The sequence below is a fragment of the Leptonychotes weddellii genome, chromosome 6, assembly GCF_054177405.1.
Source record: "Leptonychotes weddellii isolate Sample4059 chromosome 6, ASM5417740v2, whole genome shotgun sequence".
Lineage (NCBI taxonomy): Eukaryota > Metazoa > Chordata > Mammalia > Carnivora > Phocidae > Leptonychotes > Leptonychotes weddellii.
Genome location: NC_138374.1, coordinates 115,482,824 through 115,504,895, shown reverse-complemented (window position 1 = coordinate 115,504,895; position 22,072 = coordinate 115,482,824). Strand labels below are relative to the sequence as shown.

Genomic DNA, 22,072 nt, shown 5'->3' with positions numbered 1-22,072 from the left:
TCATTCCGTAGGCTCCCTCCCAGCCTGGCAGTTGAGGACTTCAGCATCACACAGTGCCTGACTTGAGTCACGGCTTCTCTGTGTCCTAGCTGTGTGATCTTGGGCAAGTTGCTTAACTTCTCTGTGCTGTCACTTCCCTGTCACTCTCATGGCGGCAGGGGGTGGGGGGCAGGTTGTGCGGACTAAGTAAGAAATAAGCTTTGTAAAAGGCCCAGCACACGGTAAGCATTCAATAAATGGTACCTATTGAAATTCAAGACAGACATTCTTGTCACCATTTGACAGATGAGAAGAAACAGGGCTCAGTGAGATTGTCCCAAAGTTGGTAAGTGGTGGAGCTGGGATCAAAACCTCTGAATTTCCACCCAGACAAGATCTCTTACTGCCAAACCCTTCAGAGGCGGATTTTTCCCTGGAAGACTTGGTGGTAGTGTGGAACTGAGGTCCCTTGAATGGGCCCTTTGGCCCCCCCAGCAGCCAGCCCTGCCTTCCCTGATGCGCTGCCCCCCGCCACCGCACACACAGCCACCCCTCCAGGGACTTCTCAGGGAGGGGGGTCACTGGGGCTAGCACCCACAGCTGTGTCTCAGTTTCTGCTAAGTGGAGTGAGACAGTGGGGACAGATACGGGAGACCCCGGAGTCAGGTGGAAACCTGAGGGTCTGGCAGGGGCAGGGAGAGGGTGGTGATGGATAAAGAGCAAGGGTGGGGGAGAGGCAAAGGACACAGGCCTCTGGGAGCAGTGGGGTTCGCTACAGCTCCCAAGGGCCTGTTCCAAGACGATGCAGCCCACATTCACAAAACCTGTGTCCTCCTATCAGACAAGAACATATCTTTAAGCCTGGTGGCAAATCCAGCTATTAAATTTCCTTTTCAGATATAATGTGATTGTGAGTTTATGGTACATGAATTATTATCTCAACACTGTTATTAAAATATATAATCATGTAATATATACATGTAGATGCCCATATACATATCATGTGCATGTTTTATATAGATATGCATTGTTAAGAGCACTGGTTCTTGCCCTTGACTAGCTGTATGACCTTGGGAAAGAGGCTTCATTTCTTTTAGCCTCATCCTTGCCATCTGCATAATGGGGATAATAGAGTTACTATGAGGAGTAAGAGACAAGGGCCAAGTCCCTGGCAGCCTTAATGAAATTAACTAGGTTTTTTGCATCTGTTTTAGCCTGCAGGGCATATGTCATTGTCCCCATTTTAGAACTGAGGACACTGAGCCCAAGAGGACTGTCCCCCAGGACAGATCTGGAGAGCAGGCACCGTGTCTCACTCATCTCTGCCATGCCGTGCCCAGGGCAGGGTGCAGGGAATGTCTGCACGGGGAGAGGCTTCCCCCCCCACCCCCGGCACAGCTCCTAAGCCTGGGCTCTCCCCTCAGGCCTGGCTGACCAACTGGGCAGGCTAAGGAGGCCCTGGAGGCCCTGGAGGCCCAAGGGCCTACCGGAGCCCAAGTGGACAGTGGGCCTCTCCTGAGCTGCCCAGGGGTCATGCTGGACTCCCCATGCTTGGACTCCCCACACAGGAGGGACTCCCAAAGTTGAGGAGCTGAGGAGGCCCGCCAGAGGAAGGTGTTATCAGGACGGGGTCCTTTGGTGGGCTCACAGAGCCCCAGAGACCCTTCCCCAGCCCAGGGGCAGGAACTTGGTGGCAGGCCCCCATAGACAGGCCCAAAGCCCTCTCCACTTAGGGCAGATTGGGTGTTGCTGCAGTTTCTTGGCAAGTCACACTTTCTCTCTTACCTGCATCCTAGTGTTCTTCATCTGGTTTCCTGACCTTGGGTCCTAGATGGAGATGGGTGGCCAGGAAGAGGGGTTGGACCCTCTGAGCCTGTCGGCAAGTTCCCGGGGCCTGGGTGTAACTTTCATGAGACAACTTCACACATTCTAGGCCTGATGGGTTAGGAGGTCAGGGTCCTGGAACCCCCACTCCCACCCAGCTTCACCCTGGAATTGTTTTCCTGGCTGGGTGTCTGGAGTGGAACCCATTCTGCGGGGTGAAAGAGGAGAAGACCCAACCTTGGGAGGTAGCAGGGGGTCCTGCTTTGAACCATGGCCTCTGCGCTAGGCCTGTCTGGGCTTGCTTCTCCTCCACGCATTGTACTTACGAGATCTTGGGCAAGCTACTTAGCGTCTGTAAACCTCAGTTTCTCCTGCTATAAAAGGGGAATGCCAGCAGGGCGTACTCCAAGGGTGTGGGAGGACTCAGTGAGATAGTGCCTGGGAAGCACAGGGCTTGGTGCGGGCATCGGGAGGCGTGTGTGCTGGATCCTGCAGCAGGGTCGGAGGCCTGGCCCCAGAGGTACCGAGTGTGAAGACGCTCTGTGAACGGCGACACTCAGGGTCCGTGCTGCTGATCATGGTGCCCAGACTGCTGCCCGCAGACCTAGGCCAAGGCCCAAAGCTGGGGGGGGCAGGGGGGCAGTCACAGCTGGGCCCCCTACGCTCAGTGAATGCTTTCATGAAGCGGAAGGGAGGCCAGGAAAAGCAAAGAAGAGAAAAGAAAACCCCAGCAAATTCTCTGTCCTCCCCCAGCTCTGCAGCTCCTGCGGGATCTGAGCTGCATAATACAGTGGGATTTAATAAAATGCCTTTAACTCACAAAGTTTGTCTGCCGCCAGCTCCTTAATTAAATTGCCTAATGCAGCTTTGCGCGGGTAGCAGAGACTCGCGTGTTTAAAGGGCACGGTGTTGCCATGGCGCTCCCCTGCAGGGCAGGCAGGCTGTGGAGCATGCAGATGAGGCATGAGGCATGGGGTCGGCCCTGCCTGCAGTGTCCTCCCCACCACTCGCGTGTGCACACACTCACGCATGCACGCACGCACGCACGCACTGCAATAGCCTCTGCTCTGGTTTTTCTGGGATAGCATTGAATCCCTGCTAAGAATGCTGAGCCAGAGCTTTAGAAAGGGGACACTCGGGGGTATTTGAGCAGAGCAGAGCCAGCCGACCAGCAGGGCCACGGTGGGTCCCAGGCACAGCCCTGGGCGCTCAGGGCCACCCCATGAGGTGGGGGGAGCAGCCTGGCCCCTCCCCAGCCGCTTCCTCCTGCTGCAGGCAGCTACCTCTGCTTCCCCAGGGGCACTGTACAAATACACGTTCCTGTGTGTGCCCCGACCAAAGAAGGATTGGGGAGTACTGGGCCAGATTCTGATGCAAATGATGAGAACCGGAGGGGCAGGCGGGGTTGGGGGGTGGGGATGATGTTCTTCCACAAAGGGAAGGTGAAGGAAAGAGAAACACACATGGGTATGGATTTTTCCAACAGATGCAGTGGTTCTCAGTCCTGGCTTCCTATTAAACCACTTGGGGATTTTTTTCCCCAATATTTTATTATGAAACATTAGATATATATGGCAAAGTTGAAGGGATTTTGCAGCGAACAACCATATACCCACCATCTAGATTCTACCCTTAACCTTTTCCTAGACTTGTTCTCACCTCCCTCTCCCATCTATCCATCAATCCATCTTATTTTTGGTGCATTTCAAAGGAAATTGCAGACATCAGTACACTTTTCCCTAAATACTTCAGCATCAACGACAATGGAGTTCAATTTCGGTTTACAGGGTTTTCTCTTTTGATGTAAGATTTACATACAAAGAAATCCTGGAGAGTTGTTTTGTTTTGTTTTTGTGGGGTTTTTTTGTTTTTAATACCATGCCTGCATCATACCCCCAGAGACTGATTTCACTGGACTGGAGTGAGATGTAGGCATTAGAATATTTTAAAAGATCCCTATATGGGGGCGCCTGGGCGGCTCAGTTAGTTAAGCCTGTGACTCTTAGTCTCAGCTCAGGTCTTGATCTCAGGGTTGTGAGTCCCCCACTTTGGAGAACTTCCCAGTGGGGAGTTACTTTAAAAAAAATTAAAAATAAAAAATAAAAGATCCCTCTATGATTCGATGGTGCAGCCAGAGCTCAGAAATACAGAAATAATAAGAAGCAAAGGACGGTCATTTTTATTTCCCCCAAGCAGAAGGTGGAGGTCCCCTGTCTGCTTCTCTTCCCCTGGTGCTCTCCCTGTGTGCATCATACAACCACGCCCATGCTTCGTTTGCGGGGGGCCTCTGGGTCCACGTAAATCCACTCAGTCTCGTGTTAGCATTATAGAGGTCTTACCATCTAACGGGTATTTCCAGTGGCAAAATCCGTATCTGTTTCAGATTCCGTACCTGTCACGGTGATGAAACCAGGCACACTTTCATATGATGAATAGGGTACTTATGACGTGGCAATAGATGGAGGAGGTGATGGGGTGTGGTGATGGCAGCCAGGGCAGCGTGATGGGGCTAGTGTTAATGGTGGAGATGGTAGGAGGCAGGTGTGGTAGCCACCAGATGGTGCGGCATCATGGCGGTGAATCTCAGGGCATGGCCCGTGGCGATCATTATCACGGTTATGCTGCTGGTGTCATCCATCCTGGGAGGGCCATGTGCAAACAGATGCTCCTTCTCCACACTAGTACCATCTGGAAGAATGTTGGTTGTCACAGGGCCGGAAGGTTGGCCCCCCTGTCTGAGAACCCCACTGCAGCAAGGTGCAGCTCCTTCCAAGATTCTGAGAAGTTACCTGAGAACCTTATCTGCCCCCAGGCACCTGGAAGAGGGCCCAACAGAGGGGCAGCAACTCCGCGCTCAGCCGCCCTGTCCCACCACACTTTAACAAGACACAGCTCCCGCATTACGTACGAGTGGATCTCTAGAAATGTGTGTTTAAGACGAACAGTCCTGGGAGCCAGCCGGAGTGGGATGCCAGCCATCTCATGATCAATAGAGATTTTATTTGCTGCCTACGTGGTTTCCTGTTCCTTTCATGCCTGGTACGTTCGAGGGAAGACAGAGGAAAAGTGCTCTGGGTCCCCCTCCGTTAACCCAGCAGGAGGGGTGCAAAGCCCCAGAACACTCCTGATCTCTTGTTACGGCTCTTAGCTGGCGTCCCTCTGAACTGGCCCGGGCTACCAAGGTTGGGCTGTTAAGACATACTATCCTTTTAAAATACATACATAAATAAGCCCAGAGAATGATGCCGGAAAATACCTATAAAATAATGTTGTCCAAGCCTTTCAATTTACAGATGAGAAAACCAGGGCTAAATGGGCAGCAAATAAAATAGTATTGAGAGGCACCGGGGTGGCTCAGTCGGTTGATTGTCTGCCTCCGGCTCAGGTCATGATCCCAGGGTCCTGGGATTGAGCCCCGCATCCGGCTCCCTGTTCAGCGGGGAGTCTTCTTCTCCCTCTGCTCCTCACCCTGCTCGTGTTCTCTCTCTCTCGCTCTCACTTTCTCTCACTCTCTCTGTCTCTCTCTCAAATAAATAAATAAAATCTTTAAAAAAAAATAGGGTTGAGAACAACAATAAAATCCCCTTCGTGGATATAATATCTCTAACGATGCAGACATCTCACACCTGGGATCTGACTGGGTTTTTAGACCAGGCCAACGAGCTGGCACCATCTGACAGACGGTTCCTGGGCCCCTTCCCAGATTCTTGCCGCCAGCGATGAGCCCTCGTGACATTTGTGTAGCACTGACAGCTCAGGGTGCACCTTTCACACTCATGTATTCATCTCCTCTGTACCATATCTCTGCACAAGAGACAGAAGGTGCTAGTCTTATCCCTGTTTTTCAGAGGAGAAAACCGAGGCTCCTGGAGGGGAAGCATCTTGCCAGGCTTGTACAGTTAGTAAACGGAACTGGAATCCAAGTGCCCTGTAGCCGTGTGCTGGGGCTGCCCTCTCAAAGCTCCACAAACTAGGGGCGCTTAAAAATAATAGACATTTATCATCAAAAACTAATGATGTAATGTACGGTGATTAACAATAAAAAATTTTTTAAAAAATAATAGACATTTATCATCTCAGTTCTGGAGGCCAGAAGTCTGGAGTCAAGGTGTGGCAGGGCCACGCCCCCTCTGAAACCCCAGGGGAGACTCCTTGCTCACCTCCTCCTAGCTCCCGGGGCTGGCAGTCGGCCCTTGGCGGTCCTCGGCTCAAAGTTGTCAGACTTACATCTCTGTCTGTGCCATCACATGGAATTCTCCCTGTGCCTCTTTGCGTCCAAACTCCCCTCTTCTTATAAGGACAACAGTCCCTGGAGGAGGGCCCACCCTAATGCAGTATGAACTCATCTTAACTTGATTACACCTGCAAAGGCCCGATTTCCAGATTAAGGCCACATCCACAGGTACTGGGAGTTAGGACTTAAATACATCTTTTGGGGCTCACAGTTCAACCCATAATGGTCCCTACCCCAAGCCAGTGGCCTTTTACAACATGCTGCTTGCATGCTGTGCCCCATCCCACTCCCCCTCTCTCTTCCCCATGCCACCACGGAGAAGGTTCTCCCCTCTCCTGCAATGCAGAAAGGGGGGCTGGCTGGGGGCACGCTTCGTCTTCTGCTCTTCCCAAAGTATTACAAGCTACTAAGGTAGAATCGTGAGCTTTTTATCTTTTTTATTCCCCAACAGTAAAAATCATTAAGACTTGTTCTTAATTAGTGTAATTTTGAAGCTTCTAAATATTGATTTAACCTACACTCCTTTGTACTTGCCGCAGTCACTGAATTATGCCTGTTATTGATCAGAGACGGAGGCATTTCCATCCTCTGGGCTCTGCGACCCGCGGGGGCCCCCCATCCCCCAGCAGGTGCACTGGGCTCAGAAGGCATGGACGGGCTTGGAGGGGAGGGTGCCTCTGCCGGGTTGGAAAGGGCCTTCCCTTTCCAAGGAAAGGGGGGCTGCTCAGCCCAGGCCAGGGGCCAGTTTCTTTCTCTTGTGTTGGCCCACGCCAAGGGAAGTTGAATAAGAAGTCACTGGAAATCTCCCCCATTGCATTCTGAGTCCTAGGAGACCTGGGCAGTGGGGGATGGAGGAGGAGGATGTGGGGTCAGGGTCTAGAGCACAGGCTTTAGAGCAGGGTTTAGACTTTGGCACCAGCCAGAACCTCGTCTGAGTCCTCTCTCTACCAGCTGGATGTTCTTGAGCAAGGTCCCTACCCTCTCACATCTGGGAAATAGGGCTCTAACCCCCTCTCACAGCGTGCCTCTGAGCACTCAGCGCAGGCTCATGTCAGGCTGCTGGCTGGAGGCCAGGCTCATAATCAGTTTTCAATCAACAGCTGCCATTAGCAGCATTGCTGTCCCCCCGGGAAAATAAGGGCCAGCCTTGGAAGCACAATGTATCTTCTAGCCCTGGCTCCAGGACTTGTTTGCTGTAGGACCTTGGGCAAGTCATTTAATATCCTTTCCAGTAAAACAGGGTAATGACTCGGGGCGCCTGGGTGGCTCAGTCGGTTAGGCAGCTGACTCTTGATTTCGGCTCAGGTCATGATCTCGGGGTTGTGGGATTGAGCCTGGCGTTGGGCTCCACGCTCAGCGGGGAGTCTGCTTGGGATTCTCTCTCCCTCTCCTTCGGCCCCTCCGCTGTTGTGGCGCGCGCGTGTACGCTCTCTCTCTCTCAAGTGAATAAATAAAATATTTTTTTTAAATGGGGTAATGAGGGCGCCTGGGTGGCTCAGTCGTTAAGCGTCTGCCTTCGGCTCAGGTCATGGTCCCAGGGTCCTGGGATCGAGTCCCACATCGGGCTCCCTGCTCGGCGGGAAGCCTGCTTCTCCCTCTCCCACTCCCCCTGCTTGTGTTCCTGCTCTCGCTATCTCTCTCTCTGTCAAATAAATAAATAAAATCTTTAAAAAAAATAAAAAATAAAAAAAAAATAAATGGGGTAATGACACCTATGACCTCCCAGAGCTTTCGTGAGAATCACATAGGATCACAAACACGGAAGAACTGAAGTTGCAAGGTGCATCCTGTCCTGATAGACTATTATTGATGACAGTGGTAGCCGCCGCCTGGATGCCCCTTTGGCCACGCTCTGCAGGCAGTATCATGTCCAGACCATTCTGGCTCCAACCAGCTGCTCCAGTCTCTTTGCCACATCACCCACATTCTCCGGCCCTACGGGGGACCACGCAGTTCTTGGAATTCACTTCATCTGCTTTCATTCCAGGACCTTTGCTCCTGGTGTCCCCGATATGCGTAGAATGCCTCCCACCATCTGTGCATCTACTGACCTACTGATGTAGGCAACACTTCCTCTGTGAATTTGCTTTAAAGAACTTTATCGAAATACAACTTGCATACCATCAACTCCACTCACTTCTCTGGTACAATTCATTGACTTTTAGTAAATTTGCCCAGCTTCCCACGTGCAGCAGAATCGTGTTCCCTCCTCTAGGCTGTGCCCCTGCTGCCCTCAGTATATACTTCTGTGACCGCTTTTATCAAATGTTAGTAGATCAAGGTTTTTTTTTTTAATCTGTGACTCTCTGCCTGCCCTTCCCATCACCTTGCATCCCTACCCCCTCACAGGGCCAGGATGCAGTCGGGGCTCTATTAATGCTCATTGGGTAAAGCGTTTCCTTGCAGCCGGGACACAAAGGGTGAGGGGGTCTGGGATACCCGAGCCTTCACTGTCAGGATGGTGATGAGAAGCTCATCATCCACGTGGCTGTCACTGAGCGCTCCCAGCTGACACCGTTCCTATTGACGGAGTTCTGATCTCAGCTGGAGGGGCCTTAGAGATGATCTGGCCCGGCGATTCTCGAGCAGGAGCATCTGCCAGAATCACGCAACGGAGGGCTTGTTCAGCCCAGGGCCCACCCTCTGAGCTCCTGATTCTGCAGCCATCCTTGGGCTGGGCTCAAGGACCTGCCGTCCTAGCAGGTTCCCAGGTGACGCTGCCATGGCTGGTCCGGGGACCACAGTTTGAGAGCCGCTGCTCCAGCCCAACCACCTTGTTTCACAGATGAGGAGCCCAGGGCCCGGAGAAGTGAGAGGACATGTCCCAGGGTCTGTCCCCAAGCCGAGACTAGAATGCAGCCCAGTCCTCTCCTGTGTCCTCTACCACTGGTTCCCATGTCCTGACCTCTGCTTCCTGCTCCGGGCCTCAGGGAAGATGGGCCAGGGGTGGAGAAGGCTGGATAGAGCTTCTGAGAAATGCTCTTCCCAGGCCTGACCCGGGCTGCATGGAGAGAGGCCAGCAGCACCGGGAAGGGGATCCTGAGGAGGTGCTGAGGACAGACAGGCCACCGTCACTGCCAGGGCCTCAGCCGCAGCCATTTATCCCGCAGGCTGCCCCGCGCCGGGACCGAGGCTCCTTCCACTGCGTGATTGATCTCCGAGCTTCATCTGGCAAACCTGCTGATGAGACGAGTCTCTTTGTCTCTCCGCCTCATCAATTTTCATTTTGATTTCATCTTCCTTTTCCGTTAGAAGAGGTTTGGCCTTTCTCCTTGTTTAACTGGTCTGCTCCCCATTCATTCTGCCTCCCTTTCTCCTCCCTTTCTCCAGGCCCCAAACCCTGCCCCCCCCCTGCCCCGGGCATCTCCCCTGACCCCCAGTGTGCCCTGGCGTCCCTCCCTCCACCCCCAACACCGTGGAGAGAGAAACCTCCTCGTCTATCTCCCCATTCACCTCGGACCGCGCTGATTCCCTGTGTTCTTTCTGGGGCCACAGAGCTGTGCCGGGACAGCTCACAGTCTGAGAGGAGGTGTGGGCTCTCAGAGGAGGGGGGAAGGAGCAAGGGATTGATGAATTTGTAGGAGAGGCCACGGTCAGGGAAGACTTCAGGGATGGGAAGGAAGTCCTGAGACACACAGGTGAGGAAGGGGCCTTTTGGGCAAGGACCCTGCTTGTGCAAGGCTCAGGGGCAGGAGAGAGCATGGCTTGCATCTCTCCGAAATCTACCCCCAAACACACCCCTTCCCCCTGCCCTTGCACCCAGCTTCCAGGGATCTACTGTGTTTGAAGAGATATTCTGGGGCCCTGGCTGCGGGGGAGGGGAGCCTTTCCAGACGATGCAGGAACTGCCCAGCACCCCCACTTGATTGTAGGAGGGCCACGGAGAGTGACAGGGAGGGAGGCCGGAGAGGCTCACGGGTCAGCAGCTGGGCTTGGGAGGATCCACAGCCAGTGTGGAATGACCATGGGCTGTTGGCAGGCTGGGACATCTAGAACTCGGCTACTAGGAGGGGCCCTCTCCCAGCTGCCAGAGAGCATCTGGGGGGAACAGAGCCACTGCTCACCTAAGCCAGGAGGAGCCTCGTTGTTTATTGGGTGAGATTTGTGTCGGACATCAGTGACCTATAAATGAGCTGGGTCCCAGAGCTGTCCTGGAGACTAGAAACAGGACCCCACTTGGAGGTCCCAGGGAGGGCAGCCAGCTGCACAGGGAAGGAGTGGGAGCCTGCGGTGGAAGAGTCCCTAGGAGACGGTGCCTGTCTTAGAGGCCACACGACCATGGACGGGCCAGTCTGGTGCTGGCTTGCTGCAGAGATGGTCTAGAAGCCAGGGGCTGGGCCTCAGACAAACTGAGGTGGATAAAACAAGAGGGCGCTACTGAACACCAGGCACTTTACAGACATCATCTCTCTCAGGCTCCCCCATGAGGTAGGCTCTCTCCCCATGCCCAGAGGAAGAACCCAAGTGAGGATGCTCAAGGTCACACAGCCACACTAGGATTCAGGCGCAGAGCTGCTTCTAGAGCCCACCCCTGAACCACTAACCTACGCTCTCTGAGGGCTTGGTGGAGTCCACAGGATTTCTGGAGGGGGAACCTGGGAGAGCTCTAGAAGGGCGAGGATCATCGTAGGATCATGTCGAATCCAGAGGCAGAGAAGCCTGAGTCAGAGAGATGTGCCTTCTCCACCGGAGGGAAGGCGCAAGCCCGGGCCAGGGGAGCCAGGTGCATGCCTAAGGATACAGACCCCAGGAGCAGTGTGTGTCTCCTTCCAGGTGCCAAGAAAGGACGCAGAAGGGCCTGAGCGCAGACTCTGACTGGCCTGGTCTCCAGGAGCACTGGCACAAGCAGCCCCCCTCTCTCCCTGCTCTGCCTCAGCTGCCCTCCCTCTTGCTGTCCTGCAGATGGTCCCCGAGCTCCTACTGTGTGCCAGACTTGGGAGCAGGGCCTCACAGTCTAGTGGGAGAGACAGACTGAAAGGAACCAGCGGTTCATGATGGAGGGATGCTGGGGCGTTGTGGGAGCCGGGAGAGGGGTCAAGGGGTCAGGGCAGGCGTCCTGCAGGTGGGCAGATGATCAGCAGAACCTGGCAGGACAGGGCGACGGCAGACTCAGCCTGCACCGCTCCCTGCTCCCCTGCAGCCTTGTGCAGAGCAGTGTAGCCAGAGGGCAATGGCCCTGCGCTCCCTCCTGGCACCCTCCACTGCTCATTAAGAAAGAAAGAGTCAGGCTCCCTTCCAGACACCAGAATTCTAGCATCCTCTGCCCAGGCCAGCCAGGAGACAGGGAATGGAGAGACTTCGATTCAGGACAAGGCCCTGTCCTCCAGGGCCAGGGAGGGGTTTTTCCTGGAACGCTGACTCCTCCCACTGCAGAGGAAAGGGGGCAGGGGTGGCGGAGGGAGCCCCGCATCCTTTCCCCAGGGGATGCCCTCCCGCTTCCCTCCCTATTCTCCTCCAGCCACCCCCCCACACCCACTCTCAGAAATCAGCTTCTGGCACCAGAGCCAAGGAAATAGAAAGGGCTGGCAATGACACCCTGGATTCCAGTCTGGGCTTCCCACATGCCAGCTGCGGGCCTTGGTCTGACCCCACAGCTCCACTGAGCTTGAGCTTCCCGCTTTGTCAAGGACCCACCTCTCAGGTGGTTGGAAGCCACTAGAAATCCTGGCACAGAGCAGGCGCTCAGGAATGTCATAGCCTTCTTCCGAGACTCTGCTTTATGTCATCCTTCTGGTAGCATCAACCAGAGCGGAAGGGACTCACCTTACCCAGGAGAGATGCTCGGTAGAATAATGGTTTTCAAGCTTTTATCATGGTGACCCAAGGGCAAAAAAAAGGCATGGTTTTGCATCATGTTCCTGACTGTGCACAAGTGTGTATGTGTGCATGTAAAATAGAGAGCTAAAACTTCTCAAAACAGTGCTTAGTGTAGCTGCATTCAATGATATTTTCTATAGTGTTTCATTTTTTTTTAAATGCAGATTGTGACTCACTTTAAATTGTTTTCATGACCCACTACGTGGGTTGAGATAACAGTGCACACAGTAGAACGCCTCCAACCCCTACAGGGAAAGTGTGCCCTGCATGGGGCTCTGAGGACACATGAAGCAAAAACAAAGCACCCTTTCCTCCACGAGCCCACAGCCTGGTTGGGAAGACAGACTCACGGACTGACCATGAGGAAGGTGCTATTCGGGAGGGGGTCTGTTCGAAGAGTCTTGGAGACTGCGATGCGGTGGGAGAGACCACCCTTCTCGGAGGGAGTCAAACCTGTAGAAAGTGTCACAGAGGAGGTGGCACAGGGGATGGGCTTTTATGGCTGAAGAGGACCTGACAGTTGGAGTTGGAGAAGGGCTTCACGGACTGAGGGGCCCCAGGTGTGGAAGGAAATAGCAAGTCCAGTTTCGCGGGAGCATGGGGTGTCTGGGAACGGGACGACCGCAGAGAGGTGAGCGGGAGGCCCCCGAAGAGGCTGATGTAAGGGTCACGACAAGAAATGAGAGGGGAAAGTAAGTGCAAGCACTGTGGTGGGTGTGGGGAGGTGGGAGAGGGACAGGTCAAGGTGGTGGAGATGTCGGGTCTTGGAGACTGCTGGACGGCAGTGCTGCTGATGGACAGACGTGGGAGGGCAGAAGCAAGAGCAGGTGTGGTGGGAGATGTGGGATGTTGGATGTGGGACAAGTCGAGTGGAAGAGCCTCTGACACAGCCGGGTGGAGAGGGCCGGGGACAGTTAGCAGCGAGTCTGGGCCGCTCCTCCCTGGCCACCCCCACATTTTTCCTCGTGCCTGGTGCCCCATTCTCTGTAATGAGAAGACCTAGGGGGTTGGCGGTGGAAAGGAAGCATCAATGCCACCCCAGGAGGTGGCCAGGACCCCACAGGGCTTTGGGGAAGGGAGACTGGAGGAGAGACACAGGGCGGCCAGGGGTGCGTGGGGCAGGAGGCCATTCTGCCATCTTCCTGCCCCGGGCACATGGCACTCACAGGCCCGGCTATGAGGACTCAACCAGAGCAGGGGCCTAAGGTGTAGAGCAATTTCCAGGTTTGGGAATTGTAGAACAGGAAAGGGGAATAAGAGGAAACAGCCTCCCTGCCCTCCTAGAGATGGCTGATTAAGTGTAAGACCCTGTCACCGCATTGGGCTCTGCGCTGGACATGGAGCCTGCTTGGGATTCTCTGTCTCCCTCTCCCTCTGCCCCTCCCCTGCTCGTTCGCATGCACACTCTACGTGCTCTCTCTTAAAAAAAAAAAAAAAAGAATAGTGTGAGGCCCTGAGAAGCGTAGCCCACTTTGAAGCAGGAAGATGATGTAAGGGAATTTCAAGTCTGAAGTTCTGGAGTTCCCTAAAGCCAGAGTCCACCATTTCCAAAGACCCCGGTCCCAGGTTGTGATGGAAAATGAAGGGGAATTCTGGGTTTAAGAGATGAAACTGATGGATGGCGATGGAAGTCAGGACAATGGTTAAGTGCAGGTGGGGGCTGGATATTGACTGGGAGGGCCCCCTGGGATCCTTCTGGAGTGCTGGAAATCTTTACATCTTGTTCTGATTGGTGGCTGTCCGGGTACCTACTAATGGGGAAATTCATGGAGCCGCCCACTTGGGACGAGTGCCATGGAAGCGCTCTCCTGTACATATGTTACAGTTCAAAATATTTTTTTAAGTTTATCACAAAAGGTGAGAGCTGAGAAGTAGGTGGTAAGATGGAATGAGAGGCAGCTGTGAGGGGGACGAATGAAGGGAACGAACAGCACTTCGTACACCTGACCTCCTGCACGCCCCCCAGCGGTGGTTCTGGGAGGAGGGTAATACCCCCTTTCCAGCTCAGGCATCTGAGACTCAGAAGGTTGCCTGCTTGGCCCAAGGTCACACTGTAAGCGGCAGAGCCAGGCTCCTTCCGCTCCACCGCTCCTCCTTTGCATAAGTAATTTATGGAACTCAGACTCTGCAAGGCTAGATAAACGCTCAGTCCTCCTCGGCTCTGAGGTCCTGCTTGTCTGTGATTCAGTGAGAGGTGGGAGTGAGGAGCCCGGCTCACCTCCCATGACGAGCAGGAGGCCAGGTGCGCAGATGGAGGGCGGGCCTCCCTCCCCCTGCGCCCCTCCCACCGCTTATCTGCTGGTGAGGAGGCCGGAGTTTATCAACGCTACACTCAGTCATGCTGCCCATCTGTCTCCGCAGCTCAGGGGGACCTGGCACTGAAGCGGCGAAGGCCAGGCCATCGACCACCACCACCGCTCCTCCCTCCGGACCCTTGGCTCTGGCTCTGGGAGGCTGGGTGGAGGCTGCCTGGAAGGGGAGAGAAGGGAGGGGAGGGAGAGACTCCGCATCCACCAAACCACCTGGAGGAGCGCACTGTCACGACCCGCAGGAGCGCCGGGACTGAGCCGGGGGGCGGGGCGGGACTCAGCCAGGGGCGGGGCGGGGCGGGACTCAGCCGGGGGGCGGGGCGGGGCGGGACTCAGCCGGGGGAGGGGGCCGAGGGAGGGGGCCGGGGGGGCGGGGCGGGAGAAGGAGCCGCCTTTGACAACAGCTTCTCCCAAACACTTCATTCAGAGCTTTGCCAAGGGTCTGAATTTAATAGGGAGTGTAAGGGACCATTCCACACTTAATGCTAAATCCAGAGCAGCTGCCTGGAAGAGGTGGGTCCCACGTAGCTTGCAGAGCCAGCTCTTGAAACTTTGCGCCTGGACTGGACAGCCCTGCTTCCCTGACTGTGGCTCCAGGGCTTTCAGTCTCCCATCACTGAAGGCCGAGGCTGGCCAAGAGCCCCCAGCCCCCAATCAGAAGGCAGGCTGAGGTCCGTGTGCAGGCTGCCGCCTGTTTGTCCCTGTGGTGCCAGGGCCAGCCACACTCACACAGGGACAGTGTCTTCCCTGTGCTGTCCAAGTTGGGGGGGTGTGGTGTCACTCTAGCCCGAAATCAAGGAGGGGTGTCTGTGGGGGCCCATCAGGTGGCTGTGGGGGAAGAGGAGCTGAGGACCCAGGCCAGCTCTTAGGCAGGCACTCCAGGTCAGCCTGGTGCCGTGCTCCTTTAAGGCAGACTTGGATCCACCAGGCAGCAAGCCTTGGCTGGGCTGGTGGCTCAGGTTCTGGAGTCCAAGACCTAGGTTCGAATTCTGACCCCGCCACATGGAAGCTGTGTAACCTCTGAAAAGTCACGTGAGCCCTCCAAGCCTCAGGTGCTTCTGCTGCAGGACCAGACTGAATAATCCCTTCTCTGCCTACACACGGGGTTGATGGGAGGGTCATCTGTTTCACTGCTGGTGTCCTTTACCAGTACCCTCTGCGTGCCCAGCCCTGCACTCCGAGCTTTGGGTGCACAAAGAGCGTGTAAGACATGGCCCCTGCCTCAAGGAGCTTGAAATCCAGTTGGGGAAAGTGTCCACACAATCATCTGAACTCCAGCTCACCCCGGAGATTATAGATACAAGACAATCAGCTTTCTCTGCAGCTCCCGGCAGAGATCGCTAATCAGCCTGCATGAGTGGGCATGAGTGGGCATGTGCAAGACGGCCTGAACCCGTGTTGGCAGGTGAGTGGGCAGCTCAGTGCTCCTCCCTGGAGGGGGCTGTGTGCTCAGCAGTGAGGGGGAGGACTTGTCTGGGCCTTTGCCAAGCATTGGGATCAGGGGTGCAGACAAACGTGTCATCCAGCCCCTACCTCTCTCTGGGTGCCAAACGCCAGCCCTGGGCTCCTGGCTGAGGAGCAGGCACTCTGCCTCACCCACCTGCCCAGCCAGAGGGGGTGAGGAGGAGGGTGCTGCCTGGGGTAGAGGGAAAGGCGAGTCTCAGGAGGTTTTTAATTAAGTTTTAAGTGATTCCTTCATCCCCTGCACACGGCTGAGCATCTGTAGGACAAAGGTGTCAGAACAAAGGTGTTGGAGGAGAGACACCTGTGGCTCAGTCAGCGGCCAAAGCCAGGAGGATGCTCCACTAGGCCCAGTTGCCCTTCAGAACTGTCTTGGGCTCTTCTTATCATTTTGCATTTTTCAGTCCTGCCAGAGGGTCACTCCATAAAGGTGTGACGTTTTATTTATCTCTGCTCATTGTTTCCCCATGCCACCTGGCGGCCATGCTGGGCCACAGTGGGCAAGCTCCGTAGGGGCTTATTGAGCAACAGGATCTGTTGCCCCTGAGAAGTCCTGTAGCTGCAGAGTCTCCCAACCCTGAGGATGACCGGAGCTGGACGAGAACTCACATTTATTGAGCTCTTTCTTTGTGTGCCACACTCAGCTCCCTTAATCCTAATGACAACCTCACTTTAGACATAAGGAGCAGATGCTCTGAGAAGTCAGTACCTTTTCCCAGTGTGCTCTGGTAGGAAGGGGTAAGTAATAGTAAGATCTTCTTGCAGGTGGGTTCTGCTCCCTCATGCCAGGTCTAGGCAGGAGGCAGGGGCCTCTGGTATGTAAGCGCCGGCCTAGGTCCAGCCCCATGACAGGGCCATCCTGGGGCTCAGCTGGTTCCTGCTGCCTCTCCAACCACACAGTAGACTACAGAATCCCCCACCCTCTTCCTGCCCGCCACTCCCTGGCTTGGGTGGCCAAGTTCCCTGGGCTCCCCTCCGCACGTGTATGCGGGCATGCGTCCATGCGTACACGTGTGTTTGTTTGCTCTGAGTGGTACGTGTCAGGGCACACACACCCCCACACAAAACCTCTGTGCATTTTAAGTCCGATTGTTTTCCCACCTTCAGAAATAGCTGCAGAGGAAGGTGGGAAGTAGTCAAATGTAAACAGGCGTACCGCTCTCCTGCTCAAGGGAAGGTATCCCTCCTCCGACTGCTCCCCTCCCCAGCCCCAGCATCCGGGAAGCGGAGTGAGATGGGCACAGAGCCCCTCTGGGCAGCTGAGAGGACCCTGCCTAGAGGGTGGTAGTAGACGTCACCCCAGGGGACAAGAATGGGCACTCAGCCTCCTGCAGCCACAGCCAGGCCTGGGGACGAAGAAGGATGGTGTAAGTGGCCCAACCTCTGGACTTGGGTGGATTCCTGTCTCCTGCCGCTTACCGGCTATGTGTCTTGAGCCAAGTTCTTTAACCTCTAATGAACCTCAATTTCTTTATCTGCAAACTAGGGGTATTAATGCTTATCTTGTCGACTCATTATGACGTTATAACGGTTAAATGAAATAAGATATTCAGAGTCTGGGAAAGGTCCAGGCAGATCTCAGGTGCCCAGTAAGTGCTGGGGTGCTTCCCTGATACCCGCATTTGGAAGACTACCCAAATGGGACCTCTGCTCAGGAGGGGACCGGGCCCAGCAAGGCCCCCTGGTTTTTCTCCCATGTTGGCTGTAGGCCAAGGCTGGACTTGCCTCCAGGATGACGCAGCCTGGCCTTGGGATCTGTGGGAGAGCCTGGATTAGCCATACCTGGGAGGTGGGAAAGAACAGTGGCTTCGATTCTACACTGGGGGTGGGGAGACCCTCCTGAGGGGATGGGGCCCTGGGGCCACAGAGATTGATTCATACAGTAAACATTCACTGGGCACCTGCTGTGTGCTCCAAACAGAGTGATGACCAAGACAGGTTCCCAGCTGGGGAGCCATTTCCATGAGATGTGGTCCGGGTTAGGACAGAGGGGAGCATGGGGCACTCTAAGAGCATAAGGCGGGCCCCTTAGGCCAGCCCGGGGTGGGGAGGTTTGGGAGAAGCTTCTGTAGGAGGTGACTGACCTTGAGTTGAGGCTCAAAGAACAAGTAGGCCTTGTCTAGGAGACAGTGAAAAGGAGACATGGAAAGCGGGGGGGCGTGTCAGGGTAACTTCAGCTCAAGAGTGTTGTGCGCAGTGGGTAAGCGGGAGAGCCCAGGCCCAGGCTTCTTAACCCCACCTCCTCCTTCCAGGGAGCTCAGCCAGGCTGTTGGGCAGGGAGAGTGGGGAAAACCAAAGCCATACATGAGGAGAGCCCAAGCAGACCCCAGGCAGGACCAGCCACTACCCCAGCCAGTCTGGGTGTGGGCTCAGGGACCACTGCCTTTCCACTTCCAGAGTCCTGAGATCCCACCCTGGAATTTAAAATCTGTACTGTTTCCACCACCCCCTACCCACACTGCTCAGGGGGATGCCTGGAAACTCTCACTTTATTTTCCATTTACCCAGTGAGCCAAGGATGGAGGCAGGGAGATGTGAGAAAGGTAGGAGAATCCATTCCACATGTCTCGGCTCAGAAGGACTGTGGAGATGACAGGAACTCCAGCATCCCCTCTCCTCTGCAGATACGCACGCACACACACCCCTTCCTGAGTTATCCTGGAAGCTTCCTGGTTCAATCTTTCCCTCCTTCCATGAAGACTCACTCCCCCAGCAGATAATAGAAAAGGACACTGAAGCTTAAGAGTGGGACACCTTGGGGCACCTGGGTGGCTCAGTCGTTAGGTGTCTGCCTTCGGCTCAGGTCATGATCCCAGGGTCCTGGAATGGAGCCCCGCATCGGGCTCCCTCTGCCTGCTGCTGCACCTGCTTGTCCCCTCTCTCTCTCTTCTCTCTTCTCTCTCTCTCTCTGACAAATAAATCAATTTAAAAAAATAAAATAAAGCCTGAGGGCTGTAGGACAGAACCCAGGAGCCCTGGCTGTGGCCCAGTCCATCTCTCTCAGCTCCTTTGCCCTCTGCAAACAGGGGTGACACGGGCAGAGGGAATGGATTCTGCTTCTCTGCCACCTCCTTACTCTGCATCCTCTTCTTCCAGGGCTGCCCTGATGGGGTGTGGTAATGAATGAGCCGGCCCAGCCCCAGCGGACAAGGATGGAGAGCCACACCCAGGAGGGTAAGAAGCGATGCCCACCCATCCCCACGTAGAATGACTGTCCTGGGAGGGTGGATCCCCAGGCCCTGGCAGGGCTGCTGACCCTCAGCCTGCAAACTGCTAAGAGTGGAGGACTGCAGACTCTTCTTGTGGATGGTCCCCTACCCTGCTGCTCCATCATGAGGCTCCTTGTGGCCCCCCTCTTACTGGCCTGGGTGGCTGGTGCCGCTGCCACCGTGCCCGTGGTACCCTGGCGCGTGCCCTGCCCCCCTCAGTGTGCCTGCCAGATCCGGCCCTGGTATACACCGCGATCGTCCTACCGGGAGGCCACCACCGTGGACTGCAACGACCTGCTCCTGACAGCCGTGCCCCCCGGGCTGCCCGCGGGCACACAGACCCTGCTCCTTCAGAGCAACGGCATTGTCCGTGTGGACCGGAGTGAGCTCAACCACCTGGCCAATCTCACCGAGCTGGACCTGTCCCAGAACAGATTTTCGGACGCTCGAGACTGTGACTTCCGTGCCCTGCCCCAGCTGCTGAGCCTGCACCTGGAGGAGAACCAGCTGACCCGGCTGGAGGACCACAGCTTCGCAGGGCTGACCAGCCTGCAAGAACTCTATCTCAACCACAACCGGCTCTACCGCATCGCCCCCGGGGCCTTCGCTGGCCTCGGCAACCTGCTGCGGCTGCACCTCAACTCCAACCTGCTGCGGGCCATCGACAGCCGCTGGTTTGAGATGCTGCCCAACCTAGAGATCCTCATGATCGGTGGCAACAAGGTAGATGCCATCCTGGACATGAACTTCCGGCCTCTGGCCAATTTGCGCAGCCTGGTGCTAGCAGGCATGAACCTTCGGGAGATCTCCGACTACTCCCTGGAGGGCTTGCAAAGCCTGGAGAGCCTCTCCTTCTATGACAACCAGCTGGCCCGGGTGCCCAGGCGGGCCCTGGAGCAGGTGCCCGGGCTCAAGTTCCTGGACCTGAACAAGAACCCGCTCCAGCGGGTGGGGCCCGGGGACTTTGCCAACATGCTGCACCTCAAGGAGCTGGGGCTGAACAACATGGAGGAGCTGGTTTCCATCGACAAGTTCGCCCTGGTCAACCTCCCCGAGCTGACCAAGCTGGACATCACCAACAACCCCCGGCTGTCCTTCATCCACCCCCGCGCCTTCCACCACCTGCCCCAGATGGAGACCCTCATGCTCAACAACAATGCTCTCAGTGCCTTGCACCAGCAGACGGTGGAGTCCCTGCCCAACCTGCAGGAGGTGGGTCTCCACGGCAACCCCATCCGCTGTGACTGCGTCATCCGCTGGGCCAATGCCACGAGCACCCGCGTCCGCTTCATCGAGCCACAGTCCACCCTGTGTGCCGAGCCGCCAGACCTCCAGCGCCGCCCAGTCCGCGAGGTGCCCTTCCGGGAGATGACGGACCACTGCCTGCCCCTCATCTCCCCCCGCAGCTTCCCCCCCAGCCTCCAGGTGGCCAGTGGAGAGAGCCTGGTGCTCCACTGCCGGGCCCTGGCCGAACCGGAACCCGAGATCTACTGGGTCACTCCAGCCGGGGTTCGACTAACGGCTGCCCGTGCTGGCAGGAAGTACCGGGTGTACCCCGAGGGGACCCTCGAGCTGCGGAGGGTGACGGCGCAAGACGCGGGGCTGTACACCTGTGTGGCCCAGAACCTGGTGGGGGCTGACAGTAAGACGGTCAGTGTGGTGGTTGGCCGGGCTCCCCTGCAGCCGGGCCGGGACAAGGGCCGGGGGCTGGAGCTCCGGGTGCAGGAGACCCACCCTTATCACATCCTACTGTCTTGGGTCCCCCCACCCAACACAGTCTCTACCAACCTCACCTGGTCCAGCGCCTCTTCCCTCCGGGGCCAGGGCGCCCCTGCTCTGGCCCGCCTGCCGAGGGGCACCCACAGCTACAACATCACCCGCCTCCTTCAGGCCACGGAGTACTGGGCCTGCCTGCAAGTGGCCTTTGCTGATGCCCACACCCAGTTGGCATGCGTATGGACCAGGACTAAGGAGGCCACTCCTTGCCACAGAGCCTTAGGGGACCGGCCCGGGCTCATAGCCATGCTGGCCCTCGCTGTCCTCTTGCTGGCAGCCGGGCTAGCTGCCCACCTTGGCACTGCTCAGCCCAGGCAGGGCGTGGGTGGGCGGCCTCTCCTTCCAGCCTGGGCTTTCTGGGGCTGGAGTGCCCCCGCGGTCCGAGTGGTGTCCGCGCCCCTCATCCTGGCCTGGAATCCAGGAAGGAAGCTGTCCAGGTCTTCAGAAGCAGAAACACTGTCCCCACCATTGCTGCAAAATTCTCGAAGCTCAGCCTGCTCTCCGCAGTAGACACGTAACTAGGACTCCTTTTGACCAAAAGGGAGGCAGTCTGGGCCAGATGCCCTGCCCAGAAAGTGACAGGGACCCGCGTGCTTGAGGCCTGGCAGCCAGACCAAGACAGACGGGGCTTTGCAGCGCCAGGGGCGGCTCCCGCCGCCTCCACAAAGTCCCCGTTACCTTCTGGGGGCCTGTCTGCTGACATTCTGAGGAGCATCTCCGAGGAACAGGAAGGACTCTGGCTAGAGCCTCCCATCTCCCTAGTTGTCTATGTGCCCAGAGGCTCCTGGGCCTCTGCTTGGATGTCCCCTGCCTGTGTCCCCAGGCCCTTGGCCCACAGGATGCGCCCCCCTCCTCTTCTCTTTCTTTGTACAGTCTCAGTTGCTTGCTCTTTCCCCTCCTGGGCAAGGGCTGAGGGAGGCCTCTCCTCCCCACCTTGGGGGACCGCTCCCACAGTGGGTCCCCGGCCGGATCTGAAAGACATTTGGGGAGGGGGATGCCCAGGAACGCCTCATCTTGGCAAGCCCGGGTTGGCACTGCGAGGTTGACTTTCTATAGGCAATTTTGTACCTTTGTGGAGAAATGTGTCACCTCCCCCCAACCCAGTTCACTCTTTTCTCCTGTTTTGTAAAAAATAAAAATAAATAAGAATAACAATAATAAGGGGGGAAAGGAAACAAAAGGAAGCTCATCTTTGACTACTAAGCGTACCTGCACCTGTAAAGCCCTCTGCTCTGGAATCTCTGCGAGCCCAGGGGCTGGCGGGGGGAGGGGCTGGGACAGGAGGGGAGAGGGAGATGGTGACAGAGGGCACAGGTGTTCCCTGGAGGGCTGAGTCCAGGCCTGCTCCCCAGAGCCCCCTGTGACTGTGAACGGGAGAGCTGGGGGCAGAAGGGCAGAGAGCAGGAGGAGCTGACGGGGAAAGGGAGGAGAAGGTGCGAGAAGAAAACGGAGAAAAGCTCAGA

The 22,072-nt window shown here is 56.2% G+C and overlaps 1 protein-coding gene across 3 annotated transcripts in view; it reads left to right on the top strand.

The window, feature by feature from the left end:
* Window positions 1-21,807, top strand: part of LRRN2 (leucine rich repeat neuronal 2) — a 61,247-nt gene extending 39,440 nt beyond the window's left edge. For 2 of the 3 annotated variants that reach the window (XM_031026206.2, XM_081825068.1), the window contains exon 2: window positions 18,721-21,807. In XM_031026206.2, the coding sequence (XP_030882066.2) occupies window positions 18,957-21,119 (2,163 nt within the window). In that variant the 5' untranslated portion in view covers window positions 18,721-18,956 and the 3' untranslated portion in view covers window positions 21,120-21,807. Of the gene's footprint in view, window positions 1-14,579; window positions 15,569-18,720 lie in introns of those variants that run through there. The other variant, XM_006731542.3, reaches the window with a different exon arrangement.
* Window positions 21,808-22,072: the final 265 nt, after the last annotated feature.